The sequence below is a fragment of the Dermacentor albipictus genome, chromosome 1, assembly GCF_038994185.2.
Source record: "Dermacentor albipictus isolate Rhodes 1998 colony chromosome 1, USDA_Dalb.pri_finalv2, whole genome shotgun sequence".
In the NCBI taxonomy this organism is placed as follows: Eukaryota; Metazoa; Arthropoda; class Arachnida; order Ixodida; family Ixodidae; genus Dermacentor; species Dermacentor albipictus.
This window is the reverse complement of record NC_091821.1, coordinates 275,395,377-275,413,313: the sequence shown is the minus strand read 5'-3', so window position 1 is coordinate 275,413,313 and position 17,937 is coordinate 275,395,377. Positions and strand designations below refer to the sequence as shown.

Below are 17,937 nucleotides of genomic sequence, written 5' to 3'. Positions count from 1 at the left end.
ATTAATCCGGAGTCCCCCGCTACGGCGTGCCTCACAATCAAAATCGTGGTTTTGGCACGTAAAACCGCAGGATTCAATTCGACTGTCATGCCTAAACAGTCATCTTTCGCGAGTACCTGCACGTGCCAATGATTGAAAGGTGAGCGCCGCCTTCCCTTGGGCGAGGGCTGGTGTAAGTTCCGTGTCTTTCTTTTTTCCCGCCAATGTGGGAGCTTTAATTTTCAGAGTCGGTGTTTCACTTCTTGTTTCCGTGCCTGCACGCCTGGCTTTCAATGACTACTGTACAACTTACACGAGTCGTCTTTTCTTACAACCCTCAGAACGTGAACCTTGTCGAGGAGAAAATGGCGCCATGCACGAGGCAGAGAGCAAGACAAACTACACGAGTGCTCATTCTCCTATGTATTGCGCTATGTTATTCTTGACAATGGTGGCCTATCTTCACTACTGAAGCGTCAGCACCATGCGTAAAAGTCAACATGGATTTGTAGACCTACCGGACTTGCGGTAGCAACACACCGGCAAAACAAAGGGCGGTTTGTAAAGAATGGTGACGCTTATCAGACTACCTCAGCGTCTTGTAGATATCTGCTTGGTGCATATAGAATGTCTGTGAACGAGAAAAAAAACTATGTGCAAAGGGCAAATGAGAAGCTCGTTTGCCATCACCAATCGTAAAAGGAAAATCATAATTCACAAAACGTTATTTTGCTTCTGTCCATGACGTCACGCCCGAAGGTCAATGCAACCAACTAAAATAAGAAGTTGTTTGAATAAACCACGTAGATTAAATGGGATAAGGGTTTTAGTCTACGCCCATTGGCATTACTTAAGTTTACAAATTTATTTTCGCCAGTTTTTATTCAGCTCGGCCGACCCTCGGTACCGCCACCGGCCACCCATTCGGGCCAGGGAGTCTGGAGAGCACTGCTCTAACCGTGAAGCCACCATCGCACGCATGCGTCTCTCTTGCCAAAGTCGCTCTTGGAAATGCCTGGCGCATTCCTAACGTGCCAATTTTTGCCTTGTGAGAGCTGGCGCTTTGACACGCTGTGTGCTGAACTGCCTCCTGGGTGGGCCCATACATTTTTGTCAGACGGATACATGCAAAGTGGCTTAGTCCGCCTATAATGCTGTCGCATTAAAAGGGCCAAGTTCATGTGTCGAGACGTACCCGTATCTAACCGTCACAAAGCGCGTGTTCCCGAGGAGCATGACTGGGCAGTGTAGCGACACTTTTGTTAGCAGGTTTCCCCAGCAAGTACTTTTTCGATATAGTCGCGTAAATATCATACGTGAGGCCGGCTGCGGTGACATTAGGTATGAGACATCGCACTTTAATGTTGTCCAGCTGCATTATTTTGCGAGGAGTACCCAGTACGCTCCTCTTTATAAAGCGAATTGTTGAGACGTGCTGTTTGGTCTTAAGCCTCAGTTCCTTAAGCTTGTTGTGTAATGTTTTCGAAACACAATGATAGAGCTTGCTTGTCCCGCACGTGCATATTGCTGGCAGAGTCCTCTCGCACGAACAAGACAACAGCGGTCAACTTTCACGACAGATGCACTTGACGTCGAAAATTCCCTGAGAATTCTTGTAGCTTTTCGGGGCATGATAGTCTACAATTCGTCGTCCGAGGACCCATGACCTGAGGTGGAGCACAACTCGGTGCCCTCGCTGTGGCGAAAAACGTTTCTCCGTTTCCTCGACGTGGTACCCGCAGAAAATCTGGGCCGCGTCTTAATGAACGGTAAATCCATCGCAACAAGACGGGAGCGCTGCCCCTTAAGTTTTTCAGTGAACAAGCGAGAAAAAGTGATGGTGGACAGACAAGCGTTCTACTCGAAAAGCACTTTATTTGTCCCTTTGTGCATCAAGAGAAGAAAGGCTGACGAGGCGCACGTCCGTCTGGTCATGCCCTGCAGCAATGGGATAAAAAACGATTAAATTCTGGGGTCTTGCATGTCAAAACCGCGATCTGATTATGAGGCACGCCGTCGTGGTGGGGGGCTTCGGGCTATAACGCCCGTGTGCCGTGTATTGGGCGCACGTTAAAGAACCCCAGGTGGTCAAAATTACGGGGATGAAGGGACGAAGAGGAGAGAAAGAAGAGCACTGCCTGCCGCATGCGTGTAGATCCACATGGTGTGACCTATCGACTTGAGAAACTGAACTAACGCTCTAGTTGCTTCCCGCGCCGTCGCCGCGTAGTACGACCGTGTTCCAAATATTTTCGCCTCTGAAAGCGCTCTTGAGTACGACCAGTTTGAGGCCGACTGGACCCCCCGTGGTGGCGTTGCGTCTATGGTGTGGCGCTGCTAAGCCAGAGAAGGGGCGATCGAATTCCGGCCGCAGAGGCCGCCTTTAAATGGGTGCGAAAGGCAAAAAAAAACAAAAAAACGCCACTGTACGGTGCACAGGTGTAATTAAAGAACCCCAGGTGGAAAAATTAATCTGGAATCCCGGACTACGCTGTGCCTCATAATCAGCTGGTGGTTTTGGCACGTGGAACCACAGAATTTAATTTAATTAGTGCTGTCCGGAGAGGGTGGCGCTGTCGTAGCCACATGAAGACATAGGCGGAGAAGATGCTCCCTTCGCTCTCTGTATTTCCTCCAGGCATGTCTCCCGTTCTGATAAGGAACGCCCAAGCGTTGTAAATGTCACCCCCTAGCCAGAGGTAGTAAACCAGTGCCGCATTTGGGCGAGAAATTATTGATAGCAGCTGCAGCTTCGAAGAGCAATCATGTGCATGCAGATATTTCCACACATGCGGTCAATAAGCGCATGTCATGGCTATAACCAGTAAATAAAGTCTCGTGGCTATATTCATTTTGAATAGAGAGGATCTCATCCACAACGATCGCGATGCCCTTACCGCAACCGAAAGATTATCTAACGAAGTGCAGGGGAACACCCCGCTACGTGCTGTGCGCGAGATTCCCTCGCCGTCTTTCCACTGCCTCGAGTAGACGAAGCATCGCCAACCAGAAACTGGTTCGGTCATCGCCTACAGCAGGCGGCGGCCTGTACACCGGGTGTCTCACGTAACTTGAGCCAAACGTTAAAAATATGGAAGTGCCACGTAGCTGGACAGACCCAAGGTAATCTCGTTTGCCATTGCTTGGAGACGTCCAGATTATTGTTTTGCATTTTACCCAATCACTTAATTAGTGTTACCTAAGTAATCAACTTCTCAAATATTATAATTAGATTACATGTGTGAATGAGAAAATTGTAGACCAACATTAAAGACACCCGATACAACTTTTTGTTGATCAATGCGTGCAACATAATTTTTTCCAGGCATGCGAGAACCCCGCGAATACACACAAAGTGCCTCGAGCGGCCAGTTGCACGGTGATGTTTCGTATATTCGCGGTCACGCTAGGAAAAACACTTTTACGTTGCACGTATTGAGCAACAGAAAGGTGTATCGGGAGTTTTTCATGTTGCGCTCCAATTTTCTCATTGACACTTTTCCTCAAATTATAATATTCGAGAACTTAATTAATTATTTAGACTAATCATGCAATTAGACGGAATGCGAAAAGACAATCTGAGTATCTCCAAGAAACGGCAAACAACATTACTTAGGTTCCGTCCAGCTACGTGGCATTTGCACATATTTAAAGTTTGGCTCAAGTTTCTTGGGCACCCTATATAATGCTCACTGATGTTTGTGCCTTCACGAAAGCCAGGTATACGGAGAAACCGAAAGCGTCGGGGACTCCAGTCGAGAATGAGCTGAGCTCTGGAGGCGGCTGCATTCAGTCGTTACTTTTCGATCTCCTCCTTCATTATTTAATAAGTGCCGTCTTTTCGCCGGCAACAGATTTCACGAGCGCATCTCGCTTACTTTCTGTCGGCAGGCGGTGCGGATTGCCATTTCTCTCCCCTATTCTTTCGCAGCATACCGCTCAGCCCCAGAGGGTGAAAATCGCTCATCTAAGTGCCAGCATTTTCCCACTCTTTCATAATGCCGTCACTGAGACGCCACAAGACTCCGCTGGTTAATCGCTGTCACGTTCGCTCTCTATCTCTGCGAGATTTCTGCCTGCAGACTGATATTCATATAACGTTAGCATGCGTTATCTTATTGGTCCACTTGGATATAATGTTTAGTACTGAAAATTCAGTCTTTTTCAATCACCAATGACTGTGTCGCACCATTATCTATGCGAGACGGTAAAACGTATTGGTGTTCTGAAAGGCTTAAAGAACAATCCTGGGGTAGACATTGACACTTGATTAATGTTTTCAGCAGTATATAATTTGATTGATTGATTTCGCCCTGCAGCTTATCACGTCTCACGCTATCCGGGTGCAGACGCCTCCACGACACATCCCCGGCGTCGTCGAAGTGACGCTGTCGTACAAGTCCAAGCAGTTCTGCAAAGGCGCGCCGGGGAGGTTCGTCTACGTCTGTGAGTAACACCACCTCGCGGCTCCTGTCCGTGTACATCGCACTTCCGACCACGTTCCGTGCACTATGGCGCAGACAAGTTTGTCAAGCAGGCTGGCTGATGTGCAGTTCTATGGAGAGTTCGGCGAAGTAAAAGCTAAGCGCCATGTTCCAAGTAAACTAATTTAGAAAGTAGTTCGCCCTACCTTCACAACAACTATGCGTAACAATAATGGTCATCAGCTCAATAATGGGTGCGTTCGCCAACAGCCTTTCTTATTGAGAATTTTTCTTGTGGCCGTTCTCTCCTTCGAGCGCAATGTAATGAGCAAGGAAAGGCGCATAGGTCGGCCTTACGCAGCCTCTCCACCGAGAAGCTATCTCAGGCCTTTTCTTGAAAGTGTAACCTCCGTAACACCAAGAAGCGCTCGCACCACGCTTAACCGCTTTGTATCACGGTCGTCACACTGCTTCTTTTAAAGAAAAGTTCTGGTGAGTGAGCTTTCTGTTCGGTCTCTGTTATTTTTCACAAAAGAGAAATTTAGGATCACGCCCAGGAATTTTACCTCTGCGGCCATCTGTTGCACTTCGCCGCAATGCACCAGTGTAACTTAATGGGTAGCATTTTTAAAAACCATATTTCTGAAGGCCACCTGAATTTCACCAAATTTTAGTGTGGATAAATCTGAATATAATATGTATATACCGGAAGCATACCATTAACTTGTCAATGGCATACTTGCCAGAAGTCATGCAACAACGTAACGTTAGAATTTGAGCATTCATGGTGCCTAAAGTAAAATTATCCACTTGCGTTTACAGTACCTTGTTCAGGAACGTAAGGCAAAATTTATATTTCTTAAAGAATGCGAAGCACGATGATTCATTAAATTTGAGCCCTGCGGAAACAATTTTACAACACACGTTCTAGCTCCTTGATTGCACTCTGTAGTATTTATAGAGCATTATGAATTATTGTGCAATAATCAGTGTGAAACATTAGTGTCTAAAAAGTCCACATGCAAGAGTATTTTGACATTGCACGCCACATAAGTAAAAGAAAATGTAAGAGCCGCATAAAAAAAGCATTGACAACATTAAAATAGTGACAAAGATTCCACTATTGTCTTATGTTTTATGAGTCTTCTTTTGTTATTTAAAATGTTTTCTGGGAGCTTTCCCTCAATGTACTATTCCTCAATGAACTCGCACACGTAAACTGTCGGTGACGATGTACCTGCGAGAGCACTTGAGCTTCCAGAATGCATGTCAGGGTAACAACTGTTTCTAGTCTTGAAAATAAGGGACGAAAAACCGCGTTTTCTTTAATCTTCTGACCAATGAAATTACTCGAACAATCTGCGTCACAGGTTAGGTGTTCCATATATACTTGCAGTCATGCACAGCACTTCTGAAAGGCAGCGCGTGGGGCGCATTTTTGCACAATTCGCCGTGGAATGCGCACACCTTACTGCGGCCAGTTCGACCCTTTCTGCACAGTGCATGCTGCCATTTTACGTTTCATTCAAGCTTTGTTGATTAATGACATCCACTTGTTGTGTTTCTTATTATCAAGCAGACGTTTCTTTTAGGTCATCTCATCGCATTGCACGCCGTCGGATACCCCAGCTTTGAATAGGTGCGCCTTTATTTTCACCTTGTTTCCAATTTGTGTTTCTACTTTCGTTTGTTTTTATTTGTTCTCGCGTTGTAGTGATGTGCTGTGAAAGATATTAATATGTTATTTTATCACGTTTATTTCTTCTGTGCACTTAATTGTTCGATAACTCCCAATTACTACGTCCTATGTCTCGCCGTTTTTTCTATTTTTTTCTATATTTGGCACCTTACAAAAGAGGAAGAGTGAATACGTTCTTCAACGTGCGACGAGTGGTCGTGTCTCAAACAACCGCGTCCACTTTCCCACAAGTGTCCGCAATCGCGGAGCCTCTGACGGATCGGACCGCTTGGACGCACGCGTGTTTCCCGTGGTATTGCGTGGCTGAGATTTCAGTCTCTTGACCTCGTTTAAGCTTAACATCATCTACGCGGTGGTACAGCCCTTCCGTGGAAACGGAAGTGGGGTTAATGAGATGAAACCCAGAGCGCAGTTTTCCTTTTAAGCTTTGATACAAAGAATAATTGATAATGTGTCTGCTAACTACGGAGTCTGCTAAATGCAGCTGTGCTTTGAACGTCAGGGCACAGGAGAGCTTATGCTCGATGAGTTGCTTGTTCTGCCTGGTCGTCGTTGGCGCCGCCACCATACCTGTGCGTGCAAACCACGCATTTATTGGTTGGTCACGGATACTGCGACAATCGCCTTGTCCCACTGGAATGTTCAGCGGAATGCTGCCATTCCAATTTCGAGCACAATGCGGCGGTATATCAGAAACTATTCCTGAGCCATCCTCATGGGGCCTTCCTCGAATGAGACTGCCGTTTAAGAAAAAAATCTTCTCTATTCGCCGAACTTAAAAGGCAGCTTTAGCTCGAGCCCCAATAGAATGCCGCCTAATCTTGTATGCATGTAAAATGTAGAAATGCTTTTGTGGAATAACCCCTGGACCAATTTTATTGAATGTTCTTGCATTTGAGAGATATTGCATTTGAGATTATTGCCGAAAACGGGTAAGCTTGAAAGAAACATACAAGCAGGAAGCTCACCGATTCGCAACAAATAAACAGTTCAGATAAACAGATATTGCGGTTCTGTAAACCGGGGCGCTATAACGTAAAGCTATTCCAAACTTTTCTATTCCAATTCTGCAATCAGCTCTCCGCTATTGGTCGAAATTTTTGGGGGGCCACCCTCACTTCGCCTGTCTGCCACGCGACGTCACGAAAACCCCGATAGCTCCCCATCTGATATGACGTGTACACACCGATTATGGATGATTGGACCGAACAAAACAAAAATAGTTATTTCGGATTTCACGCTTTTTTGGGCATTAGGCCTCGGCTATTGGTGGAAAGTGTTCGGGTTGCACCTACTTCACCTGCCTGTTACGCGACGTCACAAAAACGCGAAAACTCATTGCGTCAAAGTGACGTGTACGCGTTAAAGACGCGTTATTATTCCGAAAAAAAAACTTCATTTTTTTTCTGAATAGCCGCAGGTTGCCCCGTTCCGAAAGGAATAAAAGATGGCTGCCGCCGATCGCTAAGGCACTGGTTACTCGCACCTGCCGGCGTGCATGGGTTTATTTGCGTACAATAAAACTTTTTGCATGAACGTGTAACGTTTTCGAGCACTTTCGGAACGTTTACGACCTCGCTCTGCCAACTCTTCTTTGCTGAGGATCCGTTTTAGCAACATTCTTAACCATCCGGTGCAAGCCACCGCAATTTTCGACCAGCCACCGCAAGCTAAGTAAGGAAAAGCGGACCAATCGCAGACGCCGGCACCACCCTCTTCATTCGGTTATCGATCTTCAGTGCACTGGCTCGGCCCCATCGAATCCCTCTCCACTTGAGCGTGCCCCTCGCCTCTTGTCAGCCAATTAGACAAGACAAGCCGCTCAGTGTAGGCAGTGTTATCCGCTTTTAAAGCAAACAAAAGGGACTTCTTATAAACGAGGAGAGCGTTTGATTGGTGTGTTGAGACAACTCTTCGGGTCACCGCCCGATGCTTGCGTCGGTGGTTACGTAAATTTGACGTCAGGAGATTGGAATAAAACATATTGGAATAGTTTTACGTGATAGGGCCCCTACATCCATTAGAGCGTCGAAAGCGGACATGCGAAATAAGTTGCAGCTTACCTGAATCTGTTACAATTTGCAAACAGACTTTTGCAAAAGCCCTATTCACAAATAAGTAATACATATCCCAGGGATGTATAAATCAGTTTTGTCCGCATTTCGTTGTATCATTAAATGCGGCCTTCAGAATTGTGCTACTCTTCTTCATTGCTGAGGTGCCGAGCTGTAAACATGATAGTTTCGTTTTTCTAAATTTTGCAATTTCAGCAGCATTTATCAAAATATCGATGGCCTAAATAAAAATCCGCTTCAACAATCATTAAATTTTAACCTTTTCTTTTAAATGTAACAGCCTTATCAAATTCGCTGCTGTGGTTGCGCAGAAAAACGATTGCTTCTTTCCCGTGTATTTAGATCAGAGTCCCCGGGCTAAAAGCTTTCCATCATAACTGGACAAGTGAGCTCCTTTCGGCAGTGACGACTAAATTACGTCTGAAGGAAATGTGCCGTTTAGTTTTCCTGTTCTAGACATCATAAGACAGCGCTGAGGCTGAGAGGGCGTGTTCGCCGTACAGATACGTGCGGCGTGTTTAAGAAAATTCTCCTGAATTTCTTATTGCTTTTCGTCATCACGCATGCATACGCATAACCTTCGGTTTAGTGACAACCAGGGCAGGGTGATGCAGTGCAAGGAATGGAGGTCGGACGCTCAGTGCCAAGTGGTCAAATCATCGTATTACCGCGTACCTGCCACTTGCTTGCCGCCGTCTCGCGCCTTGCACCTTTATGTGGCAGAACCATACTTGGCTGTTGCGTATTCCCTATGTTGGTTGTCTTGCCTGTGTTTCCTTCCTCCAAACATCCTCGCCGCCAAGTTGGCGCACATTCTAGGAACCGGGAGCCGAATTGACGAAACTTTGACAGACAATGGCAATAGTGTCATTTCCGATTGGCTAGCAGCCTTCGCTAATACAGCATCAGAAAATTTAATATTACAAAGAGCGCGTTTTGTACATAGGGGCTGGGGTCCTTATTCACAAAGAAGTGCTTACGCCAGAACTGTCCGTACGAACAGATGGTAGCCAGTCGTGATGTGGGACATATTATATAGCGAAGGCTCCATGGTAAATAAACTTTTACGAATGAGAAGTTTCGTGGCTTAAAGGTACCGAGGAATGAAAGCAAACAGTGTTTTTTTTTGGTGCATGCTTGATGTAAGTTTACCCCAGTGGCCACACCCTGAGCGAGTTGACTTACTTGCCCCAGAGTTTCTGCCTTAAATAGAGTGACGCGCGTGGGTTGGCTGACGCCCCGGCGCATGCTTGTCTCGCACAGCGCTCAACGAGCCCACCATCGACTACGGCTTCCAGCGGCTAGCGAAGCTCATCCCGCGCCATCCCGGTGACCCCGAAAAGCTTCCCAAGGTGGGTTCAGGCGACTCTTGCTTTTCGCGCCAGACCGTGCTGCTTGCTGGTGGTGTGCCGTTGCACTGCATTTTCGCGGAGCTGATCAAGTGGGAAGTCAACTTGAGTACCCGTGCGATGCAGCAAGGCACTTCTAGAAAGTGCTGCCTGTCCAGCCTTCTCTGTCGGTCACATCTCTCATATGTTGAAAAGTATGGCTCAATGTTTTAAAGCGAAGCTTTCTTTGCCTCTTCCTTTGACTTTTGCGCTGCTTCTGTCTGTCACGCAGCGTGGGGAGGTGGTTCGGAGCGTGCATATACATGGCAGGAGTGCCGCAGAGAGGAAAGTCGACGCGAGAAACTCGTTTCGACATTTCCATCGCGGATGGATGAATGGATGCTATGAGCATCCCCTTTGGAACAGGGTGGTGGGTGGCGCCACCAAGCTCTTATTATATTGCCTAGTGTCCTAGCCATCACAGCACCCTCTGGAGCTTCCTGGTTGACACCACGTTAGTTTTTTGGCCGTGCTAATTATCCGTGAACCTAATTACAGAAACTGCAGCGCTTACCTTTCTACTCACGTGCAAGTTCAGAGGGTACATAGACAGAACTGTAGATAAGACGGGGAGAGGAGGCAGAAAATGGGTAGAACCGGCACGAAACGCATGAACAACAGCATTGTCATCCTCGCAGTTGCCATACAGGGGAGAGGGCGCGAGAGGGGAAAGATGACGCGAGAAGGCAATGAAACGCTGTGGTTGTGGACAAACTGAAGGTACCGTACGCTTATGCTATTTCTGAAAAATAAACACTACTGTAGTATTGCACTAAACGCTGAGAAAATTATGCATTCGCAGTCAGCATCACCGCTGATTATCGTCATTCAAAGCAAACGGCACATAAAGCTTCGCTTACGTCGACTTCCACAGTGCGTGGGATCTGCATGTCTTTTTTTTTTTTGGTGCATGTCCGTTGAACACACGCTAGCCAAATGAATAGAATGTTGGCCGCTTAACCAAAATGATAGTAAATAATACATCTTTCATTTATACTTCCACTTTAAGAGCCACACGAGGCCTTCGTATTTTTGATAAAACAAAATATTCTAATGAATATTCGACGGGTATTCACATACAGGCATAACATTTTCTTTTTAACTTGATATTTCTAGATACGGCATCGAAGGATTTCGCTTTCGCGTATTATATCGCTTGACCAAATATGCCCGAGTGGCAGCGCCGAGAGAGCACACTAACCTGCTCTGGTGGGTGGGAGCCCCAGCTTATATTGCTTTCAATTAAGGGCCGCTTAGCCACTTTTTTTACTGCTGTCTCTTCGATTTGATGTTTGCAGAATACGTGTGGCGTGTACGGGGTGCGTTCCCATACACTATGCGAAAGTCCGTCGCTTGTCGGCACTTGACTGTGCTTGAAGTATTCACAATTCTAAAGGGCAGTTCGTCGCCGCTATTCCTATGTGTATTCTCCGAAATTGCGAGCACAGGAACGTTGGGTGTCGTAGGAATCTCGCGTACGACGATGATGCCTTTCTCAAAGGCCAAACCGCTCTTCGGAGCAGGAGAGTTAGCGGAGCGAGACAGGATTATTTCTAGCGGCCTGACTCGGAGCCTGACTCTGCAGGAGATCATCCTGAAGCGGGCCGCCGACCTGGCCGAGGCGCTGTACAGCATGCCCCGGCAGAACCAGCTCTCGCTGCAGGGCCCGCGCTCGCCCGCGCTCTCCGGAGGATCGGCCGGCTTCAACGCGTACGCCGCCGCCGGTCAGCTGGCCGTCAACGTCCAGGAAAACGGTGAGCCGCCGGGACAGTGGCATCTGTTCCCGTCATGATGCCAGTGCGAAGAAAATAAAGACTCGTAAGAAGGTGCACAATACGTAAGAATAAGCACAAAATACCTGTGCTTATTTACGTTGCTTGTTCTTTTATTTCTTTTTTTTCGCCCTTTGTATCCATAAAGTGAAACACCAACTAGCCGAGAACAATCGCATTCTTCAGAGATAACGCATTAAAACAAAATGGAAAAGGAGAGAGGCGTAAGAGATATGCAGAAAAATAAACAGCAGGAGCGAAGGAAATAGCGAGGAAATAACGGTTTAGACGCACACCGCAAGGAGATATAGAAAAACAAAAAGCACTTGCAAACACGTGCCTCAAAAGAAAACAAATAGCAGCGGCACACTTCAAGTTTCGCTAACGGAGCATAAAGTCACACGTGTAAAATTAAACAGAGAGCAGCGTTTCAACTGCATGATAAAAATCACAGCGATGTTTTATCCAACTTTGTCTCATCCGGTACGCTTAGCATGCGTTAAATTATCGGAGTTACACCCACAGCGGTATAATATATTAAATTTTGCATTTCGGCCTGCCTTGCGACGCGCCGTCAATAGCGCTGGTGTTGCCATGTGCATTCGCAGTTCGCTTTTACGTGAACTTGAACAGTCTGTGATTTCACTCGTGAATCACTTTTGCGTGCTATGGGCGATGATATAGGGACATCAGCCTCTTAAATCTCGAAACACAACGAACTTATAAACCGGTCTGACACGTTGCGAACACCGTCTAATTTCCTAATACTCCAGAAGTTTGAAATTCCTTTTTGTGGTGCTCTTTACTGCAGCAGCTACAAGAACCATTGCAGCTCAGGGACACATTTCGTTAGACGGTTCGAAAGTGCAGGTGCCTTTGCCGTGCTTCGTGGCAGCGCCGAGCACAGCCTGTTATCGCAGGCAATGCGCGAGGTATGAGATGGGTGTTCCATGAGCGAGCCCAATATTTCACTTTCTCTCGCAGTTGAAGCATGGATATTTTGTTGCTGGGAAGCAGCAATCAGCACGGGCAAAACATCGCGTTTTCTTTTACCCTCTCCGAACAGCAGAAGCACGTGGGCGAAACCTGAGGCTTGAAATGAGAAGGCGACGATGACAAACATGGCAAAAAGTTACTGAAGCGCGGATTGAGCAATATTTCTGTGAGCTCTGGTCTGGAGGACTTGAGAGTTCCTAGGATGACTGCACGCCTAGCTATTTTTCAGGTTGAACACGAATGGAACCAGTACATTGACGGAAATGTATGAGTTATCACTGCCTTCTGCTTATTGAGGATAAGTGACCGTGCAAAAGCCAAGCCGCAGTTATGTGTGCATATGTGCGACGTTATATCAGACTATAGTCTAAACAGGAAATTTCGGAGCCTGGATCACTGATAAGTATGACACACTTATCTGCGATTCGCCGTAGCCGTCCTATAGTAGCAATCAGGAATGATATTCATAAAGCCTTTCGTTCTTAAGGTCCGCTCCGAACCAGAGGCGCCTTCAGTTAATGAAATTGCCCGGGTGTTTTGTGCAGTGTCCGCCTCGTCAAAGACAAGGATGGGCTCGTTACACGAGATCACAATGGGAATCGCTATAGCAGCGATCTTTAGTACGCGACACGAGCGCCCGGCCCATTGTAATGGCTGTCACCTTCCTATTCTTGAGGCTCGCTTGAACGGGTAACAACACGAAGCTCAGTTAGTCGGCCTTGGGTGACATGTCTCTCCCTTTCTATATTTAAGGCGCAAGCGAGGATACGCCGCTCTGTAGGTGTTGGGATAATCAGCGGTCGTAGCATATCTGTCAACATGACCATGACCTGATGACGTCACGAGGCTTATCGCGAGGTTTTTGTTCTCATTAGGAGATTAGGGCAAAAAAACCACGACTGAGTGACTTTGTCTGCAATTTCGTGTTATTCGTTCTCTTAAAACGGCGTGTCTTCTTTCCGGAAGCCATACGCTGTCACGAAAAGCATCGTTACGACCACGTGCTCTGAATGTTCGCAAATGAATGCTGCTCCGTGTGCTGCAGCCGGTAGTGCCGGCGCAGCATAAATTGCGCGACGGCACCGTTTCGAGAAATGTGAGGCACCCGCCTTGATCTATGAGAAATTCGCTGTGTACGCTACACTCCGCCTCACCAGTTTCGTGCAGCACCGCCAGAGCTAAGTGTGCAAGGAAGCGGCTGTCACTTGAACGTACCTACAGACGCACAGTATATTCGGCGCGCCTCGGGCAGATCCCTCGCCCAGACACGACGTGCGCGAGAGACACGCTGGCGTCGAACGGCGTGTGCTGCACGGATGTGATGGGGCGGAGGAGCTTGGACTTTGGCCCACTGACTGCTGCCGCCGCTTGCAGAGTACGGCCGCTCGCAGAGCAGCAGCGTGTCGCCTCGGGGCTACGGCTCGAACGCCTCGACGCCGCACAGCAGCAGCGGCGCCGCCACAGCCGGGGGGCCGTACGCCGGCGGCGCGAACGCCACGTATGCCGCCGCGGGGCCGCTGCCCGGGTCGCCGGGACTCTTGAACGGTGCGTGTGCTCCTCTCGCGCGGGCCTCCCGGCTGCAGCGACGCCGACGGCTCGACGGCCAGCGCGTTGTTGCCAGAGCTTCCTTTCTCGCTCGCGTTAAACTTTTTCTTCCCTCACGCTGGCCTTCTCGGTGAGGCAGCCAGCCGAGTATTGCGAGCCTCATTTCGTGGTGCATTTGCATGAACGCCCTAGTTTTGCGCTGCGGACCGAGGACGCTGTTTGTGCGTCTTCGTGCAACTGACGTCCTTGCCAAGACACGTTGAGCCTGTGGCAATCGCGCAGAGTTATTTCGCGCACCCGGCAGTGTGCACGCTGCGCTGAGCGACTTTTCGCAGCCGCACGCTTACAGAGGGAAGAGGCGGAGTGTTGCAGCCTTCGCTTGGCGCTTTCTTTCTACTTCAAACTATAGGTATAGTCTCTGGAAACCTCGCTATAATAAGCACATTTCGTACTCACTTCACAACTTGAAATATATTGTCTGTACCACGGTAGCAGTGCCACGGCTACACGACGTCACCAACATGTTCAGGCGCTATGGCTGGTTAGTTTTGGATGATAGATAAAGACAGCGCTTAGGCACAAGACAAAGGAAAGAGTAGACGATGGGCGATGCAGTGCTGTCGCAACGTTCGTGGAACACACGGATAAAGCATTCCGCATTCTATCTGCCACCAAGTGCACCATTCGTTCGATATCGATGAGAAGTCGTTTTCTGTATTCTAACGTTTCATTTCTTGTTAGGCTCGTACACTAGGTGCATTTTTGTATGTGTCGTCTGAGAGCTCAATTTTTCTTCACAATTTCCGCGGATAATACTTATGCCAGCAAGATACTGTGTCATGGAAGCCGTCCCTCTTGCGTTCTTTCTGTAAGATGGACGCGAGAAAAAATTATGTACTGGTGGAACTACAGAATGGTTTCAGACCAGGCAGACACTTAGAGGATAATACGTTTTTATTAGCTCCGTGCACAGATTCAGTAGCTCAGGATAGCCCTTTACGGATAGCTTTTCTGGATATTAAAGGAGCCTACGATGACGTATACAGCGAACTGTTACGAGAGAATCTCAAGCAGAAAGGCATAGATGATGATTTCGTGGAGCTGCTGAGAGAGGTATATAGAGGCAACCGAGTACAAATTGCATAGAAAGGCCGAACATATAGTGAAGGGCTGAAAGTTCCCCAAGGTCTAAATCATGAATGTCCTCTTTCTTCATTGTTGTTCGTGCCTAATGTTAAGGACATAGAGACGACTGGAAAACACTGAATTAGGGTTAGATTTATCCTACATGCGCAATGAACAAATCATGCGACAGAAGGTCCGCGGAGTGATGTATGCGGACCACATAGTGCTACTAGCGGAAAATGCTAGAGATTTACAGACACTTGCAAATATCAATGTCAACGCCGCGACAAATCTTAAGTTTAGCACAGAAAAATCAGAAATTATGTTCTTTAGTGAAGACACTAGTAATTACGTGGTGTCAATTCAACATAAAGTCAAACCCCTAGTTAAGCAATATAAATACCTCAGCTTATACATATCGAAGGAAACACCTACTCAAACACCCACCAAGATAATGTGGAAATAAAGGGGAAGCGGAATGCAGCAATAATTAAGCATAGATCACGTTGAGGCCACAATAGGTATGAGGTGGTGCGCGAAATCTGGAAAGGAATAATGGTGCGAGCGTTGACGTTGGCAAATGTCATTCTGTGCTGAAAATCAGAAATCTCGTCGGGGTTGGGAGTTAACCAAAGATCGGTAGGCCGATTGGCTTTGGGAGCCCAAGGTAAAACCACAATTTAGGCAGTGCAAAAAATTAAATAATGGGATTTTACGGGCCAAAATCACGATCTGATTATGCGGCACACCGTAGTGGGGGTCTCCGGAATAACGTCGATCACCTGGGGTTCTTTAACGTGCGCCTAAACCTAAGTACACGGCTGCTTTCGCGTGCGTGTAATAGAAGAATAAAGATCTGTAGAGAAAAGTAACACATTTTTTCATCGTTAGTTAAGCGTTTGCCAACGATGACGAAGCCTTCTGTCACCATCCATGGACCTTTGACTGCTTTATTTCTAACAATGTCGGTATATTGTGGAAAAGAAAGGCCATCGGCAATGTTGTTGGTGCAATGTAGTCCCAAACCTGGCACCTTGCATTGAGCCAGCAAAGAGTGTGGCCGCCGCGACTACGCCCACAACAACAAAACGTCACCAAGCAAAAGTTGTGGGTCCATAGAAGAAAAAGAGGACTTGAACTCTGTATCATCCTTTGTCTGGGGGGCGCCAGGAGCTCCATAGTTGCAAAATGGCACAATTTAATTACCTTTATGCACCATTTTCGCTAAACTCCGTTGCGTTTTACGAACCATAGTGACAAATATCTAAAAATTCGGAAGGATGAACGCGTGTAGACGTCGTCTCTGTGGTACAGTGGTCGATCTGAAAGGCAGAAAGACTTCTTAAATCCGATTTTGCTGCCGTGCCCTTGAGAACGCAACGCCTGGCCAACACAGTTCAGTGCGGCGTAGCACACACTAAAATACATTTGTACATCTAGCTAGAAGTCATGCCGTGATCCGTCACGGAAGCATAGTGGCTATGGCGTTCCTCGAGGTGGCAGGATCAAATCCCGCCGGCTGGGAGCGAAATGCAGAAAACACTCTCTCACTTAGATTTAGGTGCACGTGACAAATCCCCAGGTGGTCAAAATTAATCCGGAGTCCCTCAGTACGGCGTGCCTCAAAATCAGATCCTAAATTTAGCACGCGAAATCTCAGATCTAAATTAGTATGTCTTGTCGTACAACGCAGTTACTCTTGCAAAATGATAGAAAGTTGGGCGAGTTGGTACGGTAACATGATCTTGAATTGTAGCGCGAAGTGACACAAAGACTAGAAGCGGACAGGACGAGCGCACGTCCTGTCTGCCTCTAGTCTCTGTATGTGTCACTGCGCGCTACAATTCAAGATCATGTTACAGTTCCGCTTGCCGAATATGTTTCGGTTTACTGAAAGCATGTCGCCAACGGTAGGGGCAGTTGATTTTTGCGCGACACTCGGTCTGTCGTGTGCCGACGTCAGCAAATGTCGTGGGACAGTCGCAGTGCAGTCGCGTGATTGTAGAGCACCTCGGGAGTGCCGAGCGGCCACTTGTCGTTTCGCGCCGTGACGTCATTCTCTCTTTCTCCGCAGGCATGGGGGGCATCGTGCCATCCCACTTCGCCGCCATGAACCCGTTCGCGCTGCCCACGTGCAACGGCCAGTCGTACGGCGGCTCCATCGTCACCTCGGGTGCCAAGTGACGCTGAGCGGTCGTCTTGTACAATGTGTATTATCATGGACTCGTTTTTTCTACCACGCTGCCCTCCTCCCAGCCCGTGTGTACATATCCATCGCGTAGGAGGAACCCTGTACAGAGAGCGCTGCGTGGCGCAGGCGCTGGCACAGGCGCCGCCCAGCTTCTGCGGCCGCAGCCCGTGTCATTTCTTAATAAATGTCCTGCTTCGCGCACCTGTTCTCGTTTAGTGGGCCACGAACCGTCGTCAAGACCCGCTCGGGTGGCATGGCGGCGCTCTTTGCGCTCCCAATCGCTGCGATCTGCTGCGCAGTTTCGATTGTTCCGGTGTAAACGCAATACCGACATGCAGCCCGGTGTCGTCTAAAAACATCGGTCGGCAGGCTGTAACATGTCCTCAGCCGCTGCGCCTTGTGCGTATGATGCCAAAGAAAGACAAAAGAATGTAAAGAGCCGGTGCGTATACAGCTTATTAACTCTCCGCGGTTTATAAGTCAAGTTGCCGAGAGTTCTATTTTACCGATTGCGCGACACTTTGAGCTTCATTCTGACATTTATTTAATATCCCGAGCCTTACGAGGGCCGTTGCAGAGCCCAGCGCCAAAGGATGCGTTCAGCATGATCCGCAGCAGCACAAGCAGCACATTTGCAACGCGTTCCTCCATTATCTGTCGTCGGTCCTCAGAGCCACGTGGCAGAGTTGTCCGACCCGAAGCTTTGAAGCCAGACTCGCTCCTACCGTGAGCGGATACCGGAA

At 47.9% G+C, this 17,937-nt stretch overlaps 1 protein-coding gene across 2 annotated transcripts in view; it reads left to right on the top strand.

Annotated features, from left to right (window-relative positions):
- The window catches only part of kn (EBF transcription factor knot), a 141,011-nt gene extending 123,616 nt beyond the window's left edge, over positions 1–17,395 (top strand). Inside the window, exons 11-15 of one of the 2 annotated variants that reach the window (XM_065440631.1) lie at positions 4,299–4,425; positions 9,441–9,529; positions 11,151–11,319; positions 13,708–13,878; positions 17,078–17,395. In XM_065440631.1, coding sequence (XP_065296703.1) covers positions 4,299–4,425; positions 9,441–9,529; positions 11,151–11,319; positions 13,708–13,878; positions 17,078–17,187 — 666 coding nt within the window. In that variant the 3' untranslated portion in view covers positions 17,188–17,395. The remainder of the gene's footprint in view (positions 1–4,298; positions 4,426–9,440; positions 9,530–11,150; positions 11,320–13,707; positions 13,879–17,077) is intronic. The other variant, XM_065440632.1, reaches the window with a different exon arrangement.
- Positions 17,396–17,937: the final 542 nt, after the last annotated feature.